This window comes from Pectinophora gossypiella, chromosome 6 (assembly GCF_024362695.1).
Source record: "Pectinophora gossypiella chromosome 6, ilPecGoss1.1, whole genome shotgun sequence".
NCBI classification, from domain to species: Eukaryota; Metazoa; Arthropoda; class Insecta; order Lepidoptera; family Gelechiidae; genus Pectinophora; species Pectinophora gossypiella.
Genome location: NC_065409.1, coordinates 13,835,598 through 13,859,518, shown reverse-complemented (window position 1 = coordinate 13,859,518; position 23,921 = coordinate 13,835,598). Strand labels below are relative to the sequence as shown.

At 38.4% G+C, this 23,921-nt stretch overlaps 2 protein-coding genes across 3 annotated transcripts in view; one reads left to right on the top strand and one right to left on the bottom strand.

Annotated features, from left to right (window-relative positions):
* Window positions 1-23,921, bottom strand: part of LOC126367736 (uncharacterized) — a 558,664-nt gene that overhangs the window by 78,163 nt on the left and 456,580 nt on the right. The window lies entirely within an intron of this gene.
* LOC126367849 (uncharacterized) lies at window positions 2,396-23,546 on the top strand. 2 transcript variants are annotated; one of them, XM_050011621.1, is made up of 5 exons: window positions 2,396-2,614; window positions 4,606-4,694; window positions 9,978-10,160; window positions 10,226-10,275; window positions 23,096-23,193. In XM_050011621.1, the coding sequence occupies exons 2-5, from the start codon at window positions 4,611-4,613 to the stop codon at window positions 23,118-23,120; spliced, it is 342 nt and encodes a 113-aa protein (XP_049867578.1). In that variant the 5' UTR covers window positions 2,396-2,614; window positions 4,606-4,610; the 3' UTR covers window positions 23,121-23,193. The 2 variants fall into 2 exon arrangements, with proteins under 2 accessions (XP_049867578.1, XP_049867577.1); XM_050011620.1 differs by lacking the exon at window positions 10,226-10,275 and having other exon boundaries at window positions 23,096-23,546.

Genomic DNA, 23,921 nt, shown 5'->3' with positions numbered 1-23,921 from the left:
GCTCGGGCTCTAAACCACTGAATTTGTGTTGGATCGTAGATAAATGATATCACGTGGTATCCAGGAATTGTGCCCGGTTAAAGGCGAGGAGTGCGTGTATATAACACCTCTGCCTATCTCTTCGGGGATACAGGCTTGATACTGGTGCTAATTCCTGTAAATGCCATCTAATTTTATTTTAAGTTATGTCTGTCATTTTCTTATCCGCCGAAAAGGAAAGGGACGGGTAATCGACAAGCATAAAATTTATGGAACACACGTCAATTTTAAGCACAAATCTAAAACAACCGTCTAAAAATTTTACATTCGCCAATAACCCGATAGAATAAAGTTGACAGCTCACGTCAAACGGTTTGCATACCACCGAGATTCCTTTTTGATTTGCCCGGGTTATTCATTCATTTACTCATTTTTCCTAAAATTAAGAGCTGTCAATCATCCGTCTCTTTCCTTTTCGGTGGATAAGAAAATGACAGGTACTTATAACTTGAAGTAAAATTAGGTGTCTGCAGGAATCGGGGCCACTTTGTATGTAAGTAAATTTTTACGACTATATAAAGACTGAACTCTATTTATAATCTGTTGGCGAATTGTGTAAAAATTCGCGTTTCTAGTAAGCGGGCGTCTGGTTATCATCGGCTGTCGATGCCGTGATGTTAACGTGCATACTGATTAATTGCAACATTGTTTCCTTGTTTTGAAGCTTGTTTTTTATATGTCCGTGTCTGTTGAGCTTTAGGGATGAACTAGATTTGTATATCTGGCCGCACCGCATCGCATTTTCTTATGTTTCTATTCTTTTCTGTCACTAAAAACTGTCATTTGTTAGAGCGAGAGAATGCGACCGCACGCTGCGGAATTGAAGAGGCGATCGAAGTGCAGTGGCAAAGTTGCACTCCCGCTCTCTTAGCTTAGTGCTCCCCATTCGTCCGGCCAAGTAGTTAATGCCATTTGTCACGTCAAAAAAGCGCTCTATCTCGCTCTGGCAAGTCCTGAGTGACAGAAAAGGATAAAAGCACAGGAAAGTGCGATGCAGTGCGGCTACGTACATCCCTTGTACAGCAGGTAGACAGGGTAGAGAGAATTGGAAATTACGTATACACCTAAACTAAACTGACAGGAGGAAGGTTCCCAATTCCCTTTGTAATAGTGCTTTACAACATCTACCTACGTAGATACGTAATTGGTGTTTTTGACGTGCTCTTTGTTGCAGGATCTTTTTAATGAATAACAGTAACGCATAGTGGGATCACTTGCAAAAGACTCGTAGTAAAAACTACTCTGTTGACGCTAAAAAAATAAGTAAGTATCTAATTAGGACTATCAAATGTTCCACGCCAGTTATCGATTATCTATCGAATTAAAGCACATAATAACGGTTTCTTACCGCGTTTAAATCAGGGAAATAGATATGAGACTCCCGATATTTCGACACTGTTGCAAGTGCCATGATCACGGGATGAGTGTCATCGGTAAGAATCCGTTATTATGTGTTTTAATTATGATAATAACCGCGTCCACCGACACACCGACAAAAGCGACAAGAGCGTGGTTCTTAAATTGATTTTTACGGGGTCCGCTTACTTAACCTGAAGATTTGACAGGTCCTGTTTTTTACAGAAATACATATTTAGTCTAACGTGAAATACGGAAAATAAATATCGACAGTGAGCTCGTATTGATTTAAAAGATGTGTTGCAGTTTTTTGTTATTTCTCCTATAACATGTAAAGAAATCACGTCTTAGATTAAAAAATGAAAAAAATACTTTTAACAACTTTATAACATGACATAAGCTCACGACTATATCCCAATTGGGGTAGCCAGAGGTACATCCAACGCAAGGTAAACTAAGTAAGTACTCATACTTCACCCAGCTTTCTGTTAGACTAACGTGATTAGGTTAGCCGAACAAGTTTATTCGTGATAATTACGTGTGAAATGATTCTAGATCCTGTTAGAATAGTTTATTAAACCTTTAGGACACCAATACTAAGAGTGTCAATTTTTTTCTTTTTATTTTATTTGGGTAGCTAAAGAGCTTTTTTTACGAAACGGTTATTTATAAAAACAAAAAATTCCAATTTTTCTCTTAATAAAAAGTAATAAAATTGAAAATATTATTTATTTCGTCTTACACAGACCAAAATATTATCATTACAAGCATATCTCCCAATACAATTATATTCAAATGTCAATATAATTAAGCTTACAAGTTTGTTTGTTTACGTTTTAAAAGTAACAGCTGACAACCTTAATAATTCTTAAACATAACATCTCTGACTCGGCGAGCAACATATATAAAACGTTAACGGAATCCATTCTCTCGGACGGCTAAGTTTACTCGATGTTAATGAGTCGGATGTTTCGCCTTGCATTCAGTTTGCAAACTGTATCCGTTAGAGGCGCGTGCGCATCCCACAGTGTGAAGGGAGCTTGAGGATGGAGGTGTTAATATTACCTACTAAGACTAAACTTCAATAAGATTGCCCAATCAAGAAGGAAAAAGTGTATTTATGAAGTGGAATTGTGAAAAAACTACTGAATTTTTTTTATATAAGTAGTGAGGACTTTTCTAAATAACATACATAAACTCACGCCTATTTCACTCCTGGGTAAGCAGAGATAATACAATTTCTATTGCTTCGATCCTGACACACTTCTCTTGCTTCCTCCACATCCATCAATCGTTTCATGCACGCACACCGGTTAGAGAAAATCGGACTGAACTTTTTCTTACTAAAGTTTTGTTATTTTAATAATATTATACTCTTTCAATCATCAGAGAATCTTGCAGCTACTTTTGATGACAAGTCCTAAGTACGCTTACAGTTTGTCGTTGGTTTGTAAGCGCCCTAAGATGGATAATAACCGTATGAAAACAGGCCCGGTATTTGGATACTTTTCTATTTATTTTACACTGACTGATACTAATAAGCATTTACTTATGAGTAAGTAAAGATATTACTTACTTACTTACTAAAAAAGAGATAATTTGTGAATCCAGCTTTATAGATGGTAACTTTTAATAAACTTCATTAAATAGTCTACTATTCTTAAAGGCATTTCAATTAGAGTAAAATTACAAAGGAATCTTAGTACTTATTTGAAATTTTTTTGTTTGTGAAAGTTATTTTAAGTTTCTATTCTTATTTTAAGTATTCTTCTATGAATATTTATAGAAAAAAATAATTATTTTATAGATTTGACTAGTTGGAAACTAGCCTAATGCAGGGGTGAGTTTACGTTGGTATGCATTAATGTTTATTACTAATACTAGCCCACTTGATCCCACTGCTGGGCAAAGGCCTCCCCCATGTCTTCCTACGAGTCGCAGTCCCGTGCGAGCTCTGTCCAGCCCCTTCGACAACAATCAAGGCCATCACGCCATCTTGTCTATAAGGATGGTACGTAGGTATAGAATGGCAACCCACCAGAGTTTGAGCTAGGTTTACCTCACCCCCTGACATAGTTTAATCTTCAATAGTATGGCGACAGACGTCACACATACAGATGCGCGTGTACGATAACGTCAATGTGTGGTGTCTGTGTAAACTGAGGTGTTTTGTATGAAGTGTCTGTGGTGTGCCGGGGTCTACCAAAACATCGGTACCTTCTGTGGCATCCAATGCGTGATAATTCTGCCCCATCGTTCAGGATGTTTGGCATACAAGACCAGCCCAGTTCCACTGCAGTCTGGCGGTCTTAATGCCCACGTCAGCTTTACCAGCTTTTGATTGCAGCACAGAGATTCTAATCCGGTCCACTGTTTCACGCCCAATATGCTGCGCTCCACTGCTCTTTGGAAAACCTTGAACATGCACGGATGTACCACACCAAACAAACATGTTTATACTTACTCCAAGTAAAAGAGTTTCCCCGATGACTCACACTCTCAATTCCGCGTCTGACAGACAGAATTGTGTATTTTTAGATAGTTTATAGGATTAATTTTAAGCTAGATACACTGACTCGACATTGGGTGCGTTACATTCCGATGCAGGTGGGATTTTTTGTTGTATTCGATTATGTTTGTGTGTGTTTGTCCGAAGGGCGTAATGTACGATCCTGAACCTCATTACTCTAACCATAGAAGCGGTCAATCAGCTTGCGACAACAAATACTTCAGCACCCCGGTACCGATTTCCATCGGCTTATTATGGTCGATTAATTGTTCCAAATATATAACCTCTCATACGACACCCTGAGCCGAGGTTCGCGCCCGATTGGGCACCCTCAGGCTCGTTGTCTTAATTTTTGTACCAGGTGAGTCCTCAGCGCTCCTCATTTGTTCGCCCAAGTAGTTAATGCCATCTGCGGCAATACTTCAATTAGCTACGTCAACAAAAAAGTGTGTGTTTTTCATCTCTATTTGTGGAAACCTATAATTGGCTCCACTGTATCGTATACCTATATTTTTATATGTACTATATTGTTTAAAGTAGCTGTTGGTTTTCCGAAAAATAAATAAATAAGTAAATCATTTTTTCGATATATTATTATCGTAGGTATGTACAAACTCGAACATTGATAAAATTCTCACCTCCGCTCCGAGACCCTTTCTAGTACCACGTCTGTGTGAGTTTAACGACGATTTTTTCCACAGCAATCATGAATCTGAAGCTAAACAATGACGCCAGACGGAGATCATTGCACCCGTTGGAGAGGAAGGAGAGAACTGCACATGCTATCAAGGTAATTACGACTCAAAATTACATCTAGTTTCTTTTGTGTATTTTTTTGTCTAACTTATATATGAAGAGTGGGCCTTATATTGGAATCGCTCGCTTTCAAATAACGTGCGAAAATGTATACCAGTCTCATCTTGCAAATGATAAGTTCTTCTTCTTCTTATCGTGTGGGTTGTGAGGTAGAATACCAACCTCATCAACCCTGGTGTCAGGGTTATGATAAGTTCTGATCTACGTGAAATGAGTATACAGGGTGTTAGTGACACCGTAACGAATACTGAGGGGGATGATTCAGATCATGATTCTGAGTTAATATCAAGTGGAATTTTCCGTTGCAAAATTCATGATAGTGTGTGTTTTTTCAAAATTATTTACAATTGTAGGTATGCTTTTGCGATGGAAAATTTCACTTGATGTTAACTCAGTATAATGAGCTGAATTATCCCCCTCAGTATTCGTTACGATGTCACTTACACCTTGTATATTCTCGAACGAGAGTTGAAGGCAAGCGATTCAAATATATACTGTGCTAATAGGTACAGTCACGAGTACTAATATACACTTTGATACCATGTAACTTTTTTGACAAATTGAACCGTAAATCTTATTAAATGTCAAATATGATAGTGCGCCAGAGTTTTAAAGTGCGTACATGATACTGCTCATGACTGTACAGCTTTATGTATAACCCCTTCCCCCCATCTGCTCAAACATTCTTAGAAGATCTTTGAAATCTCTACCACATGCATTTCTAGCCACATTTGCGCATCTAAAAGTGCGCAATTGCTTAAATTTTACCTTTTTAGACCCCATGGTAAATTGAGCCTCTACCCGCCTCCATCTGTGTGTCTGGCTGTCTGTGAGAGTAGTCAATAGATTTTTTATCGCTGAAAGTATATCAACAAAAAGTTTAAAAACAACTCATAACTAATAAAGATTCATAGACAGTCAGCTCTTTATTAAAAGGATCGAGTATCAACGTCAACATAAAAAAAGCTTTTGATGTCAAAAACAATTTTGCTCGAAACATTTCATCGTCGAATTTATAGTGCAACATATTTTAATTAACTGTGGACTGGGAGTAAATTAAAACCCGTTTTCTATGCGGTATTTAATATTTTGATCGAATGCTTTTCTTTTTTTTTCATTTTTACTTAAACTAAGTATATAAATTGAAATGATTTTGTTCTGTAGAACAATTGTTTATATTGATAATCATACCATCAGCGTCGCCTTACTTGAAAACCATGAAAAAGCCTTTATGGAAAATTACCTGGCAATAGACAAACAACGTATTTATATAAGTAGTTTCTATCCAGGTAAAGAGGGTAGTTTCCAACTAGTCAAATTTGTCACTTTTTACTAAACGTCTAAACACGAAATTACTCTGGAATTGGTATGAAAAAGCAACCTGTGACTTCATAGAAAAACGTGCCAAACTAACGCACTTATTTTTACATTTTTCTTTGTTACATAAATAAATAAGTTAAATAGAAAAAAGAAAACGTTTTTTGTCACCTTTACTACATCTGTTTTTATTAATTCATTTTTGATTTCGGAAACTACCTAATTGTGGGCTTCATTTTTAACCGGAACGAAATTTATTGAAATAAATCGTGGTTTTGTTAAATAAAATCACATGAGAATGTGATTGTCAAAGTGCTTACGGGGTTTTCACTATATAGCGCCGATACATCTACTATTATATCACGCTAACTGTCCATTAGGCTAGGCATTCCTCCTGTTAATATAAGAATATCACGTATTCTTTAATGTTGGTATCCAGAATTTGTGCCTGGTTAATGGCATCAGGCTCGACCCCTATTACATGGGACTTCAACATACGTGGCGAGGCGTGGGTGTATATAGAGGTACTATATACCCCTGCCTAATGTATTATGGGTCATTCTTTTTTTTTATCGACAATAAAAAGACATTTTCTCGATATATCGTATTTAACATCTTTAAAATTATAACCGCAATAAATATTTTAAAACAAAGAAAAACAAAGAAAAAGATGAAAAAAAGGAAGGAAAAAAAAGAAAAAAGATAAAAAAGAAGAATAACAATAGTAATAATAAGAATAGTGTCTGTAGAGTACTATTTAGTGTACTTTAGAGTACTTTTCTTAGCAGGGGCATTCCAAAAAAATATTGTGACAGAGTGGCCCTTTTCATCGGAGACAGCATTTCGATTTATCACTCTGTCATAGAATTTTATGAAAAACAACCCACACGATAGAAGAAGAATGAAAAACAATCAAGCTACCATAATCACTAATAGAAGAACCGATTAGTATTGTGCTAGTATTTTGAGTATAATAAGATAACTATATTTTTGGACAATGGAAAGATTAAATAAAATTCTAAAACATAAGGACAGATCATTGTCGATAAAAAAGAAGAATGACCCAAATACATTTATACCACTACTTATATAATGTATACGTGATGTTGTTATATTGGACTGATGGTACATTTTGGTAAAATGATTCCTTATTTATTATTAAACTATAATTTGAATTACATCCGTGTTCAAAATGTTATTATAAACGTTAAATTTGATATTCGAAATAGACTTTGCATTATTAATGAGGCTAAATCAGAGATTCAACGACAACATTAACTGATTAATTTTATTACTGCATGTGATAGTATTCCATTTATAACGGCCTCCATGGTGTTGTGGTTGAGCGTTGGGCTGGTGATCAGGAGGTCTCGGGTTCCAATCCGGGGATAAGTTGGGTTAGGACCCTGCAGGCTGATAAAACCAGGCATGATAAGCAGTCGGTCTTGACTACTATTCACCTAAGTAAATATGTAGTCGTTATACCATGTCAGGGGTCTATAGCGGTTCAATCGTAACCCAGACACCAGGTGAAATCACCCACACGAGAGAAGATGGTATCCTATCGTATGGGTTGTGAGGTGGATTACAACCCCATCAACCCTGGTGTCAGGGTTATTATTGAGCCGCCATAGGCCCCTGACATGGCTCATGTAACGACTACTTACTTACACAATAAGTAGTAACCGGGACCAACGGCTTAACGTGCCCTCTGAAGTTCGGATCATCTTACTTTCAGACAATCAGGTGATCAGCCTGTAATGTCTTGACCAAACTAGGTATCACAAAGTGATTTTTGTGATATGTCCCCACCGGGATTCGAACCCGGGACCGGATCGTGAGCACAACGCTCAACCACTGGACCACGGAGGCCGTTTGTTGGTATCCTATGAAACTTCTAGATAAACTTGTTCATAGGAATTTGGGCTCTATGATCGATTATAAATCTTGACTATAAATTGTTTGTTACACACAAACAAAGTTTGTTGTTGATAGTTTGTTTGGCGTTGTGTGTTTGTTTGTTGTGTAGTTGTACACAAATTGCGAGATTGATTGCAGCATATTCGTCTGCGAGAGGATTGTACCTTGAGGCGGTTATTAATGCACAGTAGGGATGTCAGGTCCTATGTGACATGAAACGGGACTGAGATTTAGAACATTGCGGGACATTGGCTTCAAAATTAGAGAAATAGACCGCTTTTTTGATGTGACTTCTTGTTGTAGATTTGCCTCATATGGCATTAACTGCTGCCTGAACACAGACAGAATTTATCACACATCACTAATTTAAGAGCCACGCTCTTGTCGGTGTAGCGTCCTCCATGCTGCTTTTTAGGAAAAATAGAGTAGTAGTTTCCCTCCTGCCTTCTGCCCCGCAGTACTCAGTCTGACGCGAATAAAAATACAATCTGAATCTGAATTTATATAATACAATATTTCTGATTGCCCGAAAATGTAAGGATTCGGAAGGCACGCTAAGCCGTTCGCGTTGGTCCAACCTGTAAAATTATTGTTAAGCACCTGATTCTTCGCACACGCACACGCGCGTGAATTTTAATTACTTACTCTTCGCATAAAAAATAAACATCGAAAGAGCATAAGATTACTAAATCTTTTACTGAAATTTTTTGACGTAACTTATTGTAGATTTGCCGAAAATGACATTAACCGAAAAGGGCAACGAAGGGGTGTACGTTTTTATAATAATATGATTCTCATTGATATTCAGAATTGATCTTTGAACAGTTTTAAGACAGTAATTAAACAGAAGCTTTGTAAAAAAGGTTATTATAAGTTTAGACCGAGTTGGTTGAGATAAACCTAAGCTGAGACTTGGCGTTCTATACGTAGTATTCTTCATTTTATCTTCTTCTCGTGTCGATGGCAAACTAAAAAGTATCGCAACAAGTATGGCGCTGTCTGCAGCGCTCATCAGATCCCGCTTATTCTCGCTTATTTTATTATTTTTATTCTTGCTTTGCGCTTATTCTAATGCTACCGAGACACCGAAAATCAGGATATCTCGCAATGTCCGGGACACCTAGCAAGTAATCCATAACCGGACTAATTCCACTGAAACTCGGATCACTTGCCTTGATTGGATGCCATCAAATTCCGTGTGATACAATTTCAACATATCAACATACATGCATATAGTTACGGTCAAAACGCCTTTAGGGCTAGTCAGATTCACGAATTGATGGAAATCTTCATTACAGCCTACTAACGACTTCAACAACTTCAAAAAGGTATAATGTATGTGGAAAAACATTCAGACCTTCAATTTATAAAAGTTCGTTACACTATGTTCGGTTTATTAAAGTCGGAAGTTTTCGGTTTAGTAATATTATTACTTAAACAAAATAGATACTTAATCCGTTTGATGTGTACTGTCAATAGAGTATAACTTAAAATAAAGTTAGATGGTGTATACCTGGTGCAGCGTGGTGGAGTATGCTCCTTACCTCCTCCGGTTGATTGAGGGGAGGCCTGTGCCCAGCAGTGGGACGTAAATAGGCTGTTTATGTATGTTATGTATGGTGTATACCTGCAATCGACTCAAATTAGCACCAATTTTCTTCTTCTATCGTGTGGGATGTGAGGTGAATTACCAACTTCATCAACCCTGGTGTCAGGGTTATTATTGAGCCACCAAAGGCCCCTGACATGGCTCATGTAACGACTACTTACTTACATCAGCAAGTAGTTACGGGTACAAACGGCTCAACGTGCCTTTCGAAGCACGGATTATCTTACTCTTTGGACAATCAGGTGATCAGTCTGTAATGTCCTAACCAAACTAGGGAACACAAAGTGACTTTTGTGATATGTCCGCACCGTTCGAACCCGGGACCTCCGGATCGTGAGCACAACGCTCAACCACTGGACCACGGAGGACGTTCAGCACGAATATGTTGTTATCTTTCTTTTTTTGTTGCAGGAAGAACGCCGTCGCACTGGCCGCTACATAGCCATCCTAGTGGGCATATGCCTGTTCCTGCTGGCAATATACCATGCTTGGGTGCGGCGGATCCCAATAGTGGCCAGCCTGGTGGTGCCGGCTCTCATCATGTTCGTCTACGTCGGCTGGGTGCTCTACACCGCCTCCAGGGATAAGCATAAGGTGGGGGATTTCCTTATAATATTTATTTACTGATTTTATAATAATGTATCTCTGTGTGTGGTCAGACATGCAGTCGATTCTGTAAAAAACCGGACCTGTCAAATCTTCAAGTTAGGTAAACCTGTGTTCACTGACTGCTTTCACTACTCACTTATAGATCCTTCTTTTAGTGTAATATTTCTTTCTTTTATTGTTTTGTTTCTGCTTTCCATGTGTAACACTAAGTCGTTTTTTTTTGTACTCTTTATTTATTTTTTAAAATTTATTGTGCGGGTACTCGCGTTTCACCGATCGGCGTGGGTTGAAAATCAGTGTTGCCCTCTGGGTAAATTTTCACTGAACCCTGGCCTTTTTGGTGAACTGCGGCACCCATATACCTTTATGTTTTCCAACTAAATATTAATGTTATGTGTGTAAGTATATTTTAATGTTGTAAATGTATATGTGTGTCGTAGATTTTACCTAAATAAACTTTTTTATTGTTATTATTTTTTTTTTGAATAACGCGATAACGCTAGGGTGATGATGATGATAATAATGTATCTCTATCCAGTTGTCACAGTTACCTCGACTAGCGATGTGCTGTTTTCGGGAAAATTCCCACTTTGGGAACGTTCCCAGTAGAAAAAAGGCGCAAAACTCATGAATGTTCCCAGCAAAACAAGGCGCAAACTTATGTAAAAAGAGCTTTAATACCAAATTATTAGGCAGATAAGACCGGAGTACAAGAAAGAACAATTTGAAACAAAAAAGCAGCCAGTGTCCTTATTATAAAAGAGTTTTTACAATGGGAACATTCTCAGGAACTCCACATCACTTTGCTCGAGCATTACAGACGGCGATACGGCTCACCACCTATCACGTTTGTCTAACAGAAAACTCTCTAAAGTGTGGGTACTTAATTCATCTTGCGATGGATGTACCTCTGCCTACCCTATTGGCATATAGTCGTGAGCTTATGTTTATGTATCACTCTCCAGAGAGGTCCGTACGAGTAACAAATGTCGTTGACGTTGTATACTGAGTCGTCGTTGTCTTCTCACACACTTAAGTGTGGGGAAACCTTCTGGAGCTTCTGCCCCTTAAGGTTGCTGTCCACGCCTTTCGCAGCTACGGAAGGGTCTATGGGTTTTGGCCCCGCCTTCGCGGTCTAGCCCACCGGGTGAGACCCCATTGGGGGAGGCCCAGTGAGCCGCCTGCGTTTAGGCGCGGGCTGGTCTTCTTTGCATACTGCGTCTATTGAGCGGGTATTTATTATACTTAAAATTCGCGAGGTATGATGCCAACAAAAATACAAACAAGAAGCACTTAATACATTCATACCACATACATACATAAACTCACCCCTATTTCCCATCGGAGTAAGCAGAGACTATTTAATTCCATTTGCTTCGATCCTGACACACTTCTCTTGCTTCCTCCACATTCATCAATTGTTTCATATACGCACGCCGGTTCAGAGTAGATCGTATTGAACCTTTTCTAAGGACATCTCCAATTTGGTCATCGTAAGTCCTTCTCGGTCTTCCTCTGCCAGCCCTACCATCAACCTTCGCGTCATATACCGCCATAAGAACACGCTTATTTCCCGTTGGGGTAGGCGTTGGTAATCACTTTGTGAGACTGTGCTTTATTTAGTAAGGGCTGTTCAGGGTTGAATCACCTGATTGTCCGAAAAAGTAAGATTATTCCGTGCTTCGGAGGGCAGGTTAAGCTGTTGGTCCCGGCTATCACTAATTCACTAATTTAAGGGCCACGCTCTTGTCGGTGTAGCATTCTCTATGCTACTTTTTAGGGTCAGATAGAGCAGTGGTTTCCCTCTTGCCTTCCGCCTCCTTGGTCCCGGCTATTAGCTGTAAAAACACCTCCACCAAACCGCATTGGAGCAGCGTGGTGGAGTATGCTCCATACCCCCTCCGGTTGATTTAGGGGAGGCCTGTGCCTAACAGTGGGACAGGCTGTTTATGTATGTATGAGGCAGACACCACGGAATTCCAGTTACTACGATCCTGGCACTCCATTTTTGCTTCTTCCACTCTCGTCAAAGACTTCATGCATGCTCGCCGGTTTAGAGTACTTTTGACCTTTTCAAAACATACTGGATCTGAAAATTGAAAACCCCACATCAAAGCATATCACGAATTAAGCTGAAAACTGGGTTAACTGGGCCGTAGTAGACCGCTAATTTGTGGTTTATTGGTGGAAACGTTGGCAGTTGTGCGGTCATAGTACCTACAATCAGAAATTCCGTGGACCGGCGAGAGGTGCCTTTATTTAATATAAAATTTGGTATTCCAACATGACATAGCATCACGCCTGTTTCCTAGAGGGGGTGGGCAGAGGTATATAGTATACAGCCACTCGTCACTAGCTATGTTTTAGTTAATTGTTATAGGGGACGAGCCTATTTGGAATTTCTTTTCTCAATTCTGTTCACTACATTTCCTTTCGAATTGGATTTAGTTGAAGAAAATCATATCAGTATGTGATTTTTCAAAATGGCGGTTACATGGTTTTCACTATGAGGTGACGTCATGCAATTCCACATGAAGGGCTTCACCTTGGCAATGTTGCTCTTGCCTGTGCAGTTCACATAGTGCGGTCGTAAACACGTCACGCGTCAGTATGCGCCTGCGCACCCATGTTTACAGCACAAAATGGCAGTTGAATTACACCACTGTTTATCGACACGTTTGAATCCTACACTTTGATGTTTCTAATGAAGATGTTTTTATGGTCTATGGTTTCTAATGAACTCAAGGGTCGTTGAAAAGTTGACAACCTCTCATGATACACGCTAAGCTGGTATTTATTGTATTTTTTTGATACAAAAGTGATTTCAAGTATAGTGGCATAATTTAGGTAAAGTGCCCCAAAAACGCTTTATTAAGTACTTAATAACGCTGATAAAAACAAGTTTTAATGTAAGCAAGGAATAATCCACACTAATACAAAAGTAACTCTGTCTATCAGTGGCATTTTCACGCTTTAACCGCTAAAGAAATTTGATATGGATATAATATCAGACCTAGGGAAGAACAAAGGATAATTTTTATCCTTCTATTACGTATTTCACAGCGTTGTCCGACGCGCTAATAAATTAATATTCTAGTAAGCATAGTTAAATAAAAGTTTATCATCCCCCTAGCATTATCCCGTTTTCACAGGGTCCGCTTACCTAACCTGAAGATTTGACAGGTCCGGTTTTTTACAGAAGCGACTGCCTGTCTGACCTTCCAATCTGCGAAGAGAAAACCAATACAGGTTAGGTCAAATACCTCCGAAAATTCATTTCTCGGGAATGTGGGTTTCCTCACGATCATAGTTAAATAAAAGTTATTTTTATTTTATTTTTTAACATTAATTTTCTAACATTCACGCAAATCACCGGGTTTCCCGCACAACTAAACAATGCAATAAAATTAATAGCATTAAACAAACAGCAGACCTTTATAGTCAATCGTTAAAATAGTCGTAGATTCCAGTAGGTATCGGGTTTTATCTCTGATTCGCTATTTTATAGTACATTTGCTACGGTTCGTCGACATTTAGGACCAATTAAATACCGTTTTGATCTACAAAAGACACAATTGTGAGGCAATGGTGAATGTTACAACCGCCTATGTAGTATCGCATATCGGAATTATGTGCTCCTTTTTCTATCGTGTGGGTTGTGAGGCGGATTACCAACCCTGTCAACCCTGGTGTCAGGGTTACTATTGAGCCTCCAAAGGGCTCTGATATGGCTCATGTAACGACTACGTACTCACATCAGTAAGTAGTAACCGAAACCAACGGTTTAACGTGCCTTTTTTAAGCACGGATCATCTTACTTTCGGGTAATCGGGTCCTAACCAAACTAGGGCTCATTAAGTGATACTGTGCTTAAATGTACTAAAACAAAGAAAACATACTTAAAAGCTTTGAGCGTAACATAGGCGGACCTGATGTTCACGAGATATTGTAAAAACATCATAGAAGGGAAGATAGAATAGAATGGAACAGATTAAAGTGAAGGCGAGCATCGTGTTTTAAAAGAAAGTCAAAGAATTGGCCCTTGATAGACAAGAATGGACAATGCTACACCAACAAGAGCAAGGCTCTTAAATTGATGATCTTATACGTATATCGTGTGGGTTGTGAGGTGGATTACCAACCCCATCAACTCTGGTGTCGGGGTTACTATTGAGCCGCCAAAGGCCCCTGACATGGGTCATGTAACGACTACTTACTTACATCAGTAAGTAGTAACCGGGACCAACAGCTTAACGTGCCTTCCGAAGCATGGATCATTTTACTTTCGGACAATCAGGTGATCAGTCTGTAATGTCCTAACCAAACTAGGGATCACAAAGTGATTTTTGTGTCCTCACCGGGATTTGAAACCGGGACCTTTAGATCGTGAGCCCAACGCTCAAACCACTGGTCCACGGAAGCCGTTAAATTGATGATGGTGAAGTATATGATGAATACGGGCTAAAGGATATAGGTTTTTTACTCTGTTCGGCTGTTGCACCTTATAGAGTTTCGTCGTGAACTGATTCTGGAAATGGCACAATAAATAACTCAAACGCGAATATTTAGTAGTAAAGTTCGGTCGTTGTGAGTTTGGCAGGACACAACAACACTGTGAAACGCGATTTAGCCGCGACGTGTTTTTATTACCTCTCCGTACTTTCGAAATACGGTATAAATAATTTAAAACCAGGACTAATAGAGCTTAATGGAATTACGGGAAGATTTTAAAGTCCATAATGGAGATATACAGGGTGTTAGTGACATCGTAACGAATACTAAGGGGGATGATTCAGACCATGATTCTAAGTTAATATTAAGTGGAATTTTCCGTCGCAAAATTCACGGTTTTTTTTTAGTTTTTTAAATTATTTTCAATTTTATACTTTTGCGATGGAAAATTCCACTTGATATTGACTCAGAATAATCAGCCGCATCATCCCACTCAGTATTCGTTACGATGGCACTTACACTCCATACAAGTACATATGGTAGCCGTACAAGTAGGTATGGGTGTTAGTAACACCGTAACGAATACTGAAGGGGATGATTCAGACCATGATTCTGAGTTGATATCAAGTGGAATTTCCTGTCGGAAAATTCATGAAAATTTTAGTGTTCTTTTTAAATATTTTCCGTTCCATACTTTTGCGATCGAAAATTCCACTTGATATCAACTCTAAATCACGGCCTGAATCATCTCCCTCAGTATTCGTTACGATGTCACTAACACCCTGTATATAAACGCCTCCCTGGTCTAGTAGGTAGAGTGTTGAGCTTACGATGTGGCGATACAGGTACAGTACAGGTGGCTGCACAGATAAGTGCCGTAAACTATAAACTATAAACGGTCTCACTAACACTCTATATAGGAGAAATGCTGGCTTAGCAACATAAATTGTTGTATATAGTGTAGCGACAGTGTAGTGGAGGCATGTCTCACGCTCGACGTGTTCGCAATGGGGCGTGCAGCGACGATTATTTGACACCTGGACGGATGCTAACTTGTGATCCGTGACTAACCAACTAACGACCAACTAAACTAGTGTGGCGCGCTAAGGGTGGTATTAATAAACTAGTCTCAGCTTCGATACAGCCCTCAAGATCATCTCAATGTGACAGTTCTTATATAACAACAGGGACTTGAGCATAGTCTTGAGGACAGTCTCAGCTGAGATTAGTTTATTAATAAACTAGCGACCCGCCCCGGCTTCGCTCGGGTGCAATGCTGAGGAAAAAATAAATTAATTACGACATCACATTAAAAACCTCAAAAATAACAGTATTTTTCCACTATTTAATGGATGTTATGACACATATAAACCTTTCTCTTGAATCACTCTATCTATTAAGAACAACCGCATCAAAATCTGTTGGGTAGTTTTAAAGATTTAAGCGTACATAGGGATATAGGGACAGAAAAAGCGACTTTGTTTTATACTATGTAGTGATAAACTAAATTTACTTATCTGTCAACACTCGTCTCAACGAGACCCCAGAACTGTAAACTGTATATATACGTATGGATAATGTAGTTGGTTGCATGTTCAGATAAGTTTTGCTTTAAGCTATTACAATGTGTAACATTACAATATGTGACAGTTTGTTATCCCAAAAAAAAATACCACCGTAAGATGGACGTTTTGACATTTGTCTCGCTCATCAAGTTTTGTATTTATTGACTACGTACTTAAGTTGCCGCGGAGCGAGGGACTCTTTTTATACAATTTCAATAAAAAGGCGTTAGATAAGTGCAGTGTGAACACACCGTAAGCGAGACGGCCGCGCAGTACCTATTGTATCGAGATTGTATGGACCGGCGTGGCGCGTCGGCCGGTCCGTCGATGCGTTTGTATGAACACACTATGCGTTACCGGTGCGCACATTCGTGTGGACAGCCGAGACACAGCTGGCGTGTCGGTAGCACATTCGTTGGTACAACTTTCGTGATAGCTACGCGTGTGCGTAGAGCACGCCTCGAGTGTCCATATGCGCATATTTGTCACATGGGTCTAGCAGCTGAAGTGTTAAAAAGTAAAAATTTAAGTTTAAATTTTAACTTTTAATGCGTACTCTACAATGGTCAATTTAAGACTAAACTTACGAGCTAATTCTATAATCTAAGAGGACAATGAAAATAACAATACCTCCTGGTAGTTCGGGCTTATCTATAGCTGAATGCGCAGGACGGATGTTGTTCGTCTGCGCCGGAGGTCTGCGAATATGCTTCATGCAATACTTGGAAAGCTTACGTCGGGACTCTTACAGTACCCGCGGTAGGTCCCGAATACATAACTACGTTGTTGAATGGACAAATATTTGTACTATATTGTGTTAATAACATTTTCACAACTTACAATGTGCCCGGAATGTAGAACTAAAATCACTTTTAATTAAACATGACTACTGTTCAAAACTAAATGAAATAAACTTTCTTCATTATTAATAAAAAAAGAAACTAGGAAGTTATCAATCAACCATTTATGACGTAACCGACAAAACAGAGCAAAAATTTAACGATGCTCTTGACTTTGTTATGCTAACCTTCTGGGCATAATAATTTTGTTATAAACAAACCACTGTAGGTGTACGGTTAAACAAATAAACCGACCGTCTTAATATATCCAGATGAGTTTATTATACGCCGGATTTGCGTTGTGTAACAGTTTATCGTCCATCAAATTAAGATTCGAACGTTATTTTTAAATTTTAAGTGGCCAGTGTTAGAAATTGAGCATTTTTTAAATTCTGAACCGTGAGAAAACCCACACTCCCGAAGAATGCGTTTCGGAGGTAAGTGTGTGACTTACCTGTATTGGGCTGGTTTTCCCTTCGGGTTGGAAGGTCAGACAGGCAGTAGCTGCCGTAAAAAAAACCAGTCCTGTCAAATCTTCAAGTTAGGTAAGGACCCCGTGAAAACGTGATAACGGTAAAGTGATGATGAATTCGTAATTAATTCAAAAAAATATGAAAACACAGCCAGTGCTTCGCATGGGTTGAAAACAGGTCATACTATTTTATTTAAATACTTACTTATGTAGTCGTTACATATTATGACTTATGTCAGGAGTTTTTGGTGGCTCAATAGTAACCCTGAGACCAGGGTTGATGAGATCGGTAAGTGGACAACCCACACGAGAAAAGAAGAAAAAAAATACCTACCGTTGGTTCTTTATGTCGCGTCGCGCGCGGTATACGGGAACCGTGCTATTTTGTAAAATATAAATATTATAATTTCGTTAAACATCATTATGTAACATTACAGTAACAATTTGAAGAAGTTTATATTATTACTTCAAGAGGATTATGAAGTTTAGGTATCCCAGTTCTTTGTCTAAATATTGAATCAACTTTGTTCATAGATTAATAAAGTTTAAGGTTATAACAAATTAATAAGAGATTTTAAATCTAATAGCTTTTCTTCTATGACGTCGTTTTTGCAAGTTTTATAAACATTTAGAATAATATACAAACATTTAGATTAAATTGTCTTAAGAGGCCTCTACGTGTTGGCTTCGGCCCCACGCACGCCTACCAAAAATCAGGGACTCCATAGTCCGGAGATATGGTAATGACATACATAACGAAACTAGCTCCGTCTGTCTGTCTATTACTTTTTTACGTTTGAATTGCTGAACCGATTAAGATAAAATTTGCTATGAGGATAGTTTAAGACCCAGGGATAAACAAAGAATAGTTTTTTACCTCGGAAATCACCCTTTATGTGTATAAAAATAGTGGTAAAAAAACGCGCCTCGTGCGAAAACTTAACATAAGCTCACAACTATATTTCTTTTGGCATAGTAAACACTATCTCCATCAAAAGACGAACTAAGTACCCACGCCTCACCGAGCTTTCTGTTAGACCAACGTGATAGGTGAGCTGTATCGCCGTCTAAAAACTGCACTACGAAAAACTATCATAACATGAATTTGAAACATTGTTTTAAGTTTACGCGGTTATTATCATAATTAAGGCACATAAGTCATCCCGTGATCATGGCACTTGCAACAGTGTCGAAATATCGGGAGTCTCATACCCCCATTTAAACGCGGTAAGAACCCGTTATTATGTGCCTTAATTATGAATTTGAAAGCTCGGATTGAAATTGGTTTGAAACAGCTTCTAGGTCTTTGCATTTACATTGAATTAGCATTCATTAGTATTCATGAACATACATGGAAACTATGGTAACTTGGCAGATGGTACTACGTGAGTTTTCATGATTGCTTTTAGTTTTGTCAAACGGTATTCTAAAATGTAAAACAACACCTGGTCTCTTTGTTTCGTATGGATTAATGTAGGTAATAATATGAAGTACCATACTTGTCACGGCCTTCGTGGTCTAGTGGTTGAGCGTTGGGCTCGTGATTCGAAGGTCCCGAGTTCGTTACTTAAACAGATCCTGGAAACCACTTGATATCAATTATCTACGGTCCAAATATGAATTCAAACTTATAAAGTCGAATTCAGTGGCAGAGCCCAAGCCGCGATTCGAACCTGTGACTGTGTGTATCCCAGATAGCTTTGGAAATAGTGAGCGCCGGTTGAAAGGCTCTAAAAAACGATTTTGCGTTACCTACCTACATTTGCAACAATTCGCCTTAACGAGAAGGTGGGCGCAAAATGTAATCATAACCCCCGAGGCTGAAGCAAACAGGTATATCTTTTTATTTTACCTTATTTTATCATAGATTATCTTGACGTACCGAGGGTCACGTCAAATGCTTTTTTACTTGTATTTGTATCTACAATGTAAATCTTTATTTAGGGTCTTATTTTGTCAAACCTCTATTTTATTTTGGACAAAGGAATAGCTACGCAAATTGTATTTTGGCTGGACTTTATTCTGTTACTTACTACATTTTACGGTTTGACTGTAGGTCCAAAAGAAAATGACTTAGATTTATGTCATGTATGTCGTTATGTCATGTATGCACATCGAAGCAATTCATCTAAGAAAGCAATATTGCAATCTGACAATGTCAAATAGGAATATTGCTTTCTTAGATGAATTGCTTCGATGTGGCCATTTTAACCCCCTGTTTATTCAAATTTTCATTATTACAAGAATGTGTTTCTCAAAACTCCACGTGTAAATTACATGTTACAAGTGTCAGTATTTATTTCACAAGTATATTTTACAATGCCTCTACTTTTTTGGTAAACGTATTTTACACGTACTTGTGAGTAACTTGTAGCTTGTGAACGTGTAGACACGGCACTGATGGTAGTTTTAGGCGGATGAGACAATAGTTATGTAAAAAATGACGATTCAAAATGTAACTATGTTACCTACTGAATAAAGATATTTTTGAATTTGAATTTGGTGTGTGACGATGTGGTCAAGGGTGGATCACGCTTATCAGAAACATAACGTAAGCTCACATATCCCAATTGAAGTACTCAGAGGTACTTATATCGAAAGATGAACTGAGGACCGACACTTCACCATTTTTTCTATGACCAACGTGATAGGTGGTGAGCCGTATCGCCGTCTGTATTAGTTAAGCCAACTGTGTGAGTGAAAATTGTAAGTAGGTACTTAAGATAAATTATTACTTTTTTCATTGTTTGTAGGTTCTCTAGACCTTCAAGTAGCGGCAAAAAGGTGTAGAGCTCATTTAGCTTAGTTTGTCATCTCTCTCTCTATTTAAGAGCTGCGCTCTTGTCGGTGGAGTAACCGCCATTCCTCTCTTCTTTCCGCCAAAACCTTCACCTCCCGATACGACACGACCTGCACCTTCTCTTTTATTTGTTTCATAAATGTTATCCTAGGTCTACCCCTTCCTCTCTTCCCTTCAATTTTCCTTCTATAATGTTTGTTATAAATGAATTGTGTCGTATCAGGTCATCATCAGGTCAGGTTTGTCATCTATGACGAAAATAATAATTTGGATCACCGAATGGTGTGGCTACGCTTACGCCATCTATTGTCGCTGAAACGTTCACAGGGAGGGTCCCAACACCCTTAAAGGCTTAACTGTGTAACAAAACAGAAATTTGTTCGGTAGGTAGTGCTTAGTTTTAAACAATACGATGGTGCGTGACTTTGCAGGACGAATCCAGATATTACCGCGTTCCATGGGCAAATATTTATGGTACACCGAAACATTTTCATTTTTCACGAGAAACCCGTGCGGGCAACGGGTTTTACCATGAACAAATATTTTGGTAGGTTCTACGTATCATTTTTAGGGTTCCGTACCCAAAGGGTATAAAACAGGAACTTATTACTAAGACTCCAATGTCCGTCCGTCCGTCTGTCACCAGGCTGTATCTTAAAAACTGCTAGACTGGTGAAGTATTCACAAATTATGTGTTTCTGTTGTCGCTATAACAAAAAATATTAAAAACAAATATTTAGGGGGACTTCCAAACAACAAGCGCAATTTTTTTCGATATCAATAACGGCAACCGGTAGACACTTGAAATATGCCCAAAATACTGTTTTATTTTTACTTTCATAATAAATATTAAAATTATATAATAAAAAAACAATATTGAAGGAGCCCCCTTACAAAACACGCCTTTAGAAAACAATACAATACAAATACACTTTATTGCACCAAAATAAAAAAAATATTACAAAACAGTCTTGTTTTGTAATTATTTCCTTTGCCTATTTTTGCTCGATATCACAATATGACATAGGTGTACCTACTGTTTACATAGTTAATGGTACGGAACCATTTGTGCGTGAGTCTAACTCGGACTTCGCCGTTTTTATTGGAACCCACGGGATAAACAGCAGATTAGTCTATGAAAAATGTCCCTTTCCTGCCGATGTGCACGAGTCGCAATGGCGGGGCGTTATGGCTTTCGTTCTAGTGATGTACGCGGTCCGATTTAAAGTGTTCTCAAAGCGAAAGAGAAGGCGAAGGCGATTGCGAAATATGCCGATTAATCACCAAATAACTTTTATAATAACATAAAATAAGCTCACGACTACATGTCAATTGGGCTCAGAGGTACTTCTATCGCAAGATGAAATAAGTACCCACACATCACCGAGTTTTCTGTTAGACCAACGTGATAGGTGGCGAGGCGTAGCCGTCTATAGTGGTCGAGCCAACTGTGAATGTTAATAAATAAGTAAATGAATGAATATATAAAATGCACACAAACATAATTACTACATGTCATAAATCTTTATTCATCATTCATCATCACCAACCCTTTAACGTCCCCACTGCTGGGGCACGGGCCTTCCCTATGGATGGATAGGGAGATCGGGCCTTAAACCACTACGCGGGCCCAGTGCGGATTGGTGGTTATTAACGACTGCTAATGCGTGCTGCTTAACGTGCCTTCCGAAGCAGGGAGGAGCTCGAAATGAAAGCTTTTTTTTTGTAGTCACCCATCCTATGATCGACCTTTGCGAAAGTTGCTTAACTTCAACAATCGCAGACCGAGCGCGTTTACCGCTGCACCACCGAGATTCTCAATGGGTGATAAAAACTTTTCGCCGTTTTGGGACTTTTAAAACTTAATATTTTCTATAATACAGGTTTTTAAGAAAAGTTGCACAGAAGTAATTGATATACGTACTTACACCAAAAGACTTTTTTAATGATATCATCATTAGCTCATTAGTCTTGGTGGGGTTGATTAGGTTACAATTCCAATTTGTCTCTAAAGAAACACTGCATCACGCCAGCGATTCTCGAACAAAATAATTTGCTATAATCACTGGGGCATTGCAATCATTCATTTCCATCCGGGGTACACGAACAAAAATCGCATTCCACATTTCCGCGAATCATGCGTATTGTGCGAAAGCGAATATTGCCACGTCACTGTTTTCCTTATAAATGTGTGTTTCTCGACATTATTCTAGATTATGCAGAAACTAGGTTAGGGGGTCAACTTGCAACAGCTTTGGGTAACTGAGTTATTTGGATACGGATCGGAGTGGGGAGATTTTTAATCTGAGAATCAGCTAGATATTACATACCTACTTCTCATCAAAAATACCGAAACACTTCCCAAGTTTGGTTCAACAAAACACACAAACACAAATTACATAGACATTACAGGCAGTCCCAATTCGACTATGTAATGCAATTATAACATTAGTACCTAACTAAAGAATTTAATAACTAACTCCGTGAATTCCGTGAAAACACGAGTTTAATTACATTTTTAGTTTTTTTAAACATGAATTTTAAAATTAAAAACCTTACTTTAGTTAATCTTTTGATTTTGAACATTAATATTAACCACTTTTTAACTTTAACATCCATTATCGAGATTTTTCGACCATTATCTTATCTTTTGGTCAGTAAGTCCCAAACTCGTAGCTTTGACATGGATACCTATTTTAGCAAGTATTCAATTTACAAACCAATCTTAGAAATAAAATCGGTAATTTCATGGTAGTGTAATTTTATTAAAACTATTTTTAATTTAACTCCAGTTGCTGGACGCAGAGGCAGCTCTAAACGCAGCACAGGAAGCCGAGATGGAAGCTATGAACGAGGCACAGAACAATATAGAAATCTCAGTTATTCCCGGCAAAGAGATTCCGAAAGTCACTTCACCAGATGTTCATAACTGGACAGAGATATCAACAGCATTACTTAAAGAAGTCTCCAAAGACGAAAGAACCTTCGTAAAACCGGTAATCCTGGTAAATGATAAGCTCCACGAAGACTCTGATCAGGCTTGGACCAACTTAGTGGAAAGTGTTGTTAACAATGAAAAGTTTAAAGGTTTCCCAACTCGGAGAAAGTTTAGGAGAAAATTTTGTAGGAGTAAAAGGAACGCTGTTTTCAAAAGGTCTTATTCGATAGCCTGATTGTTATATTCCGTAAGGTCTTCATTTGTAATTTTATTCTTATTTTGCTAAATAAATTATCAGTATGTTAGCAACATATTTTATTTTTCAACAAATAAACAAATTCAGAGAGAAGTAATAAATCTCAAATGTGACTGAATAAACACACAGAGACATGGTACACATTAGAATTCAACCTTATTTACAATTCCAACATGCTACAATATTCGTTTACAAAATAGAAAAAGAATTTAACATTCTGGGCTTGAAACGAAGTTGGTATCAGAAAATAAATACCTTGGGTAAGAGAGGGGCCGCACGATGCATTGTGGGCGCGTTGTGATGTCTGAGCGATTACGCCACTGACGTTCCGTCGTTCTGTACTCCGTTGACCTCTCGAATCATCTGTCAAGATACCAGACAGAATAAATAGGTTTTACATTGTATGTGGTCGATATTTGCGTTT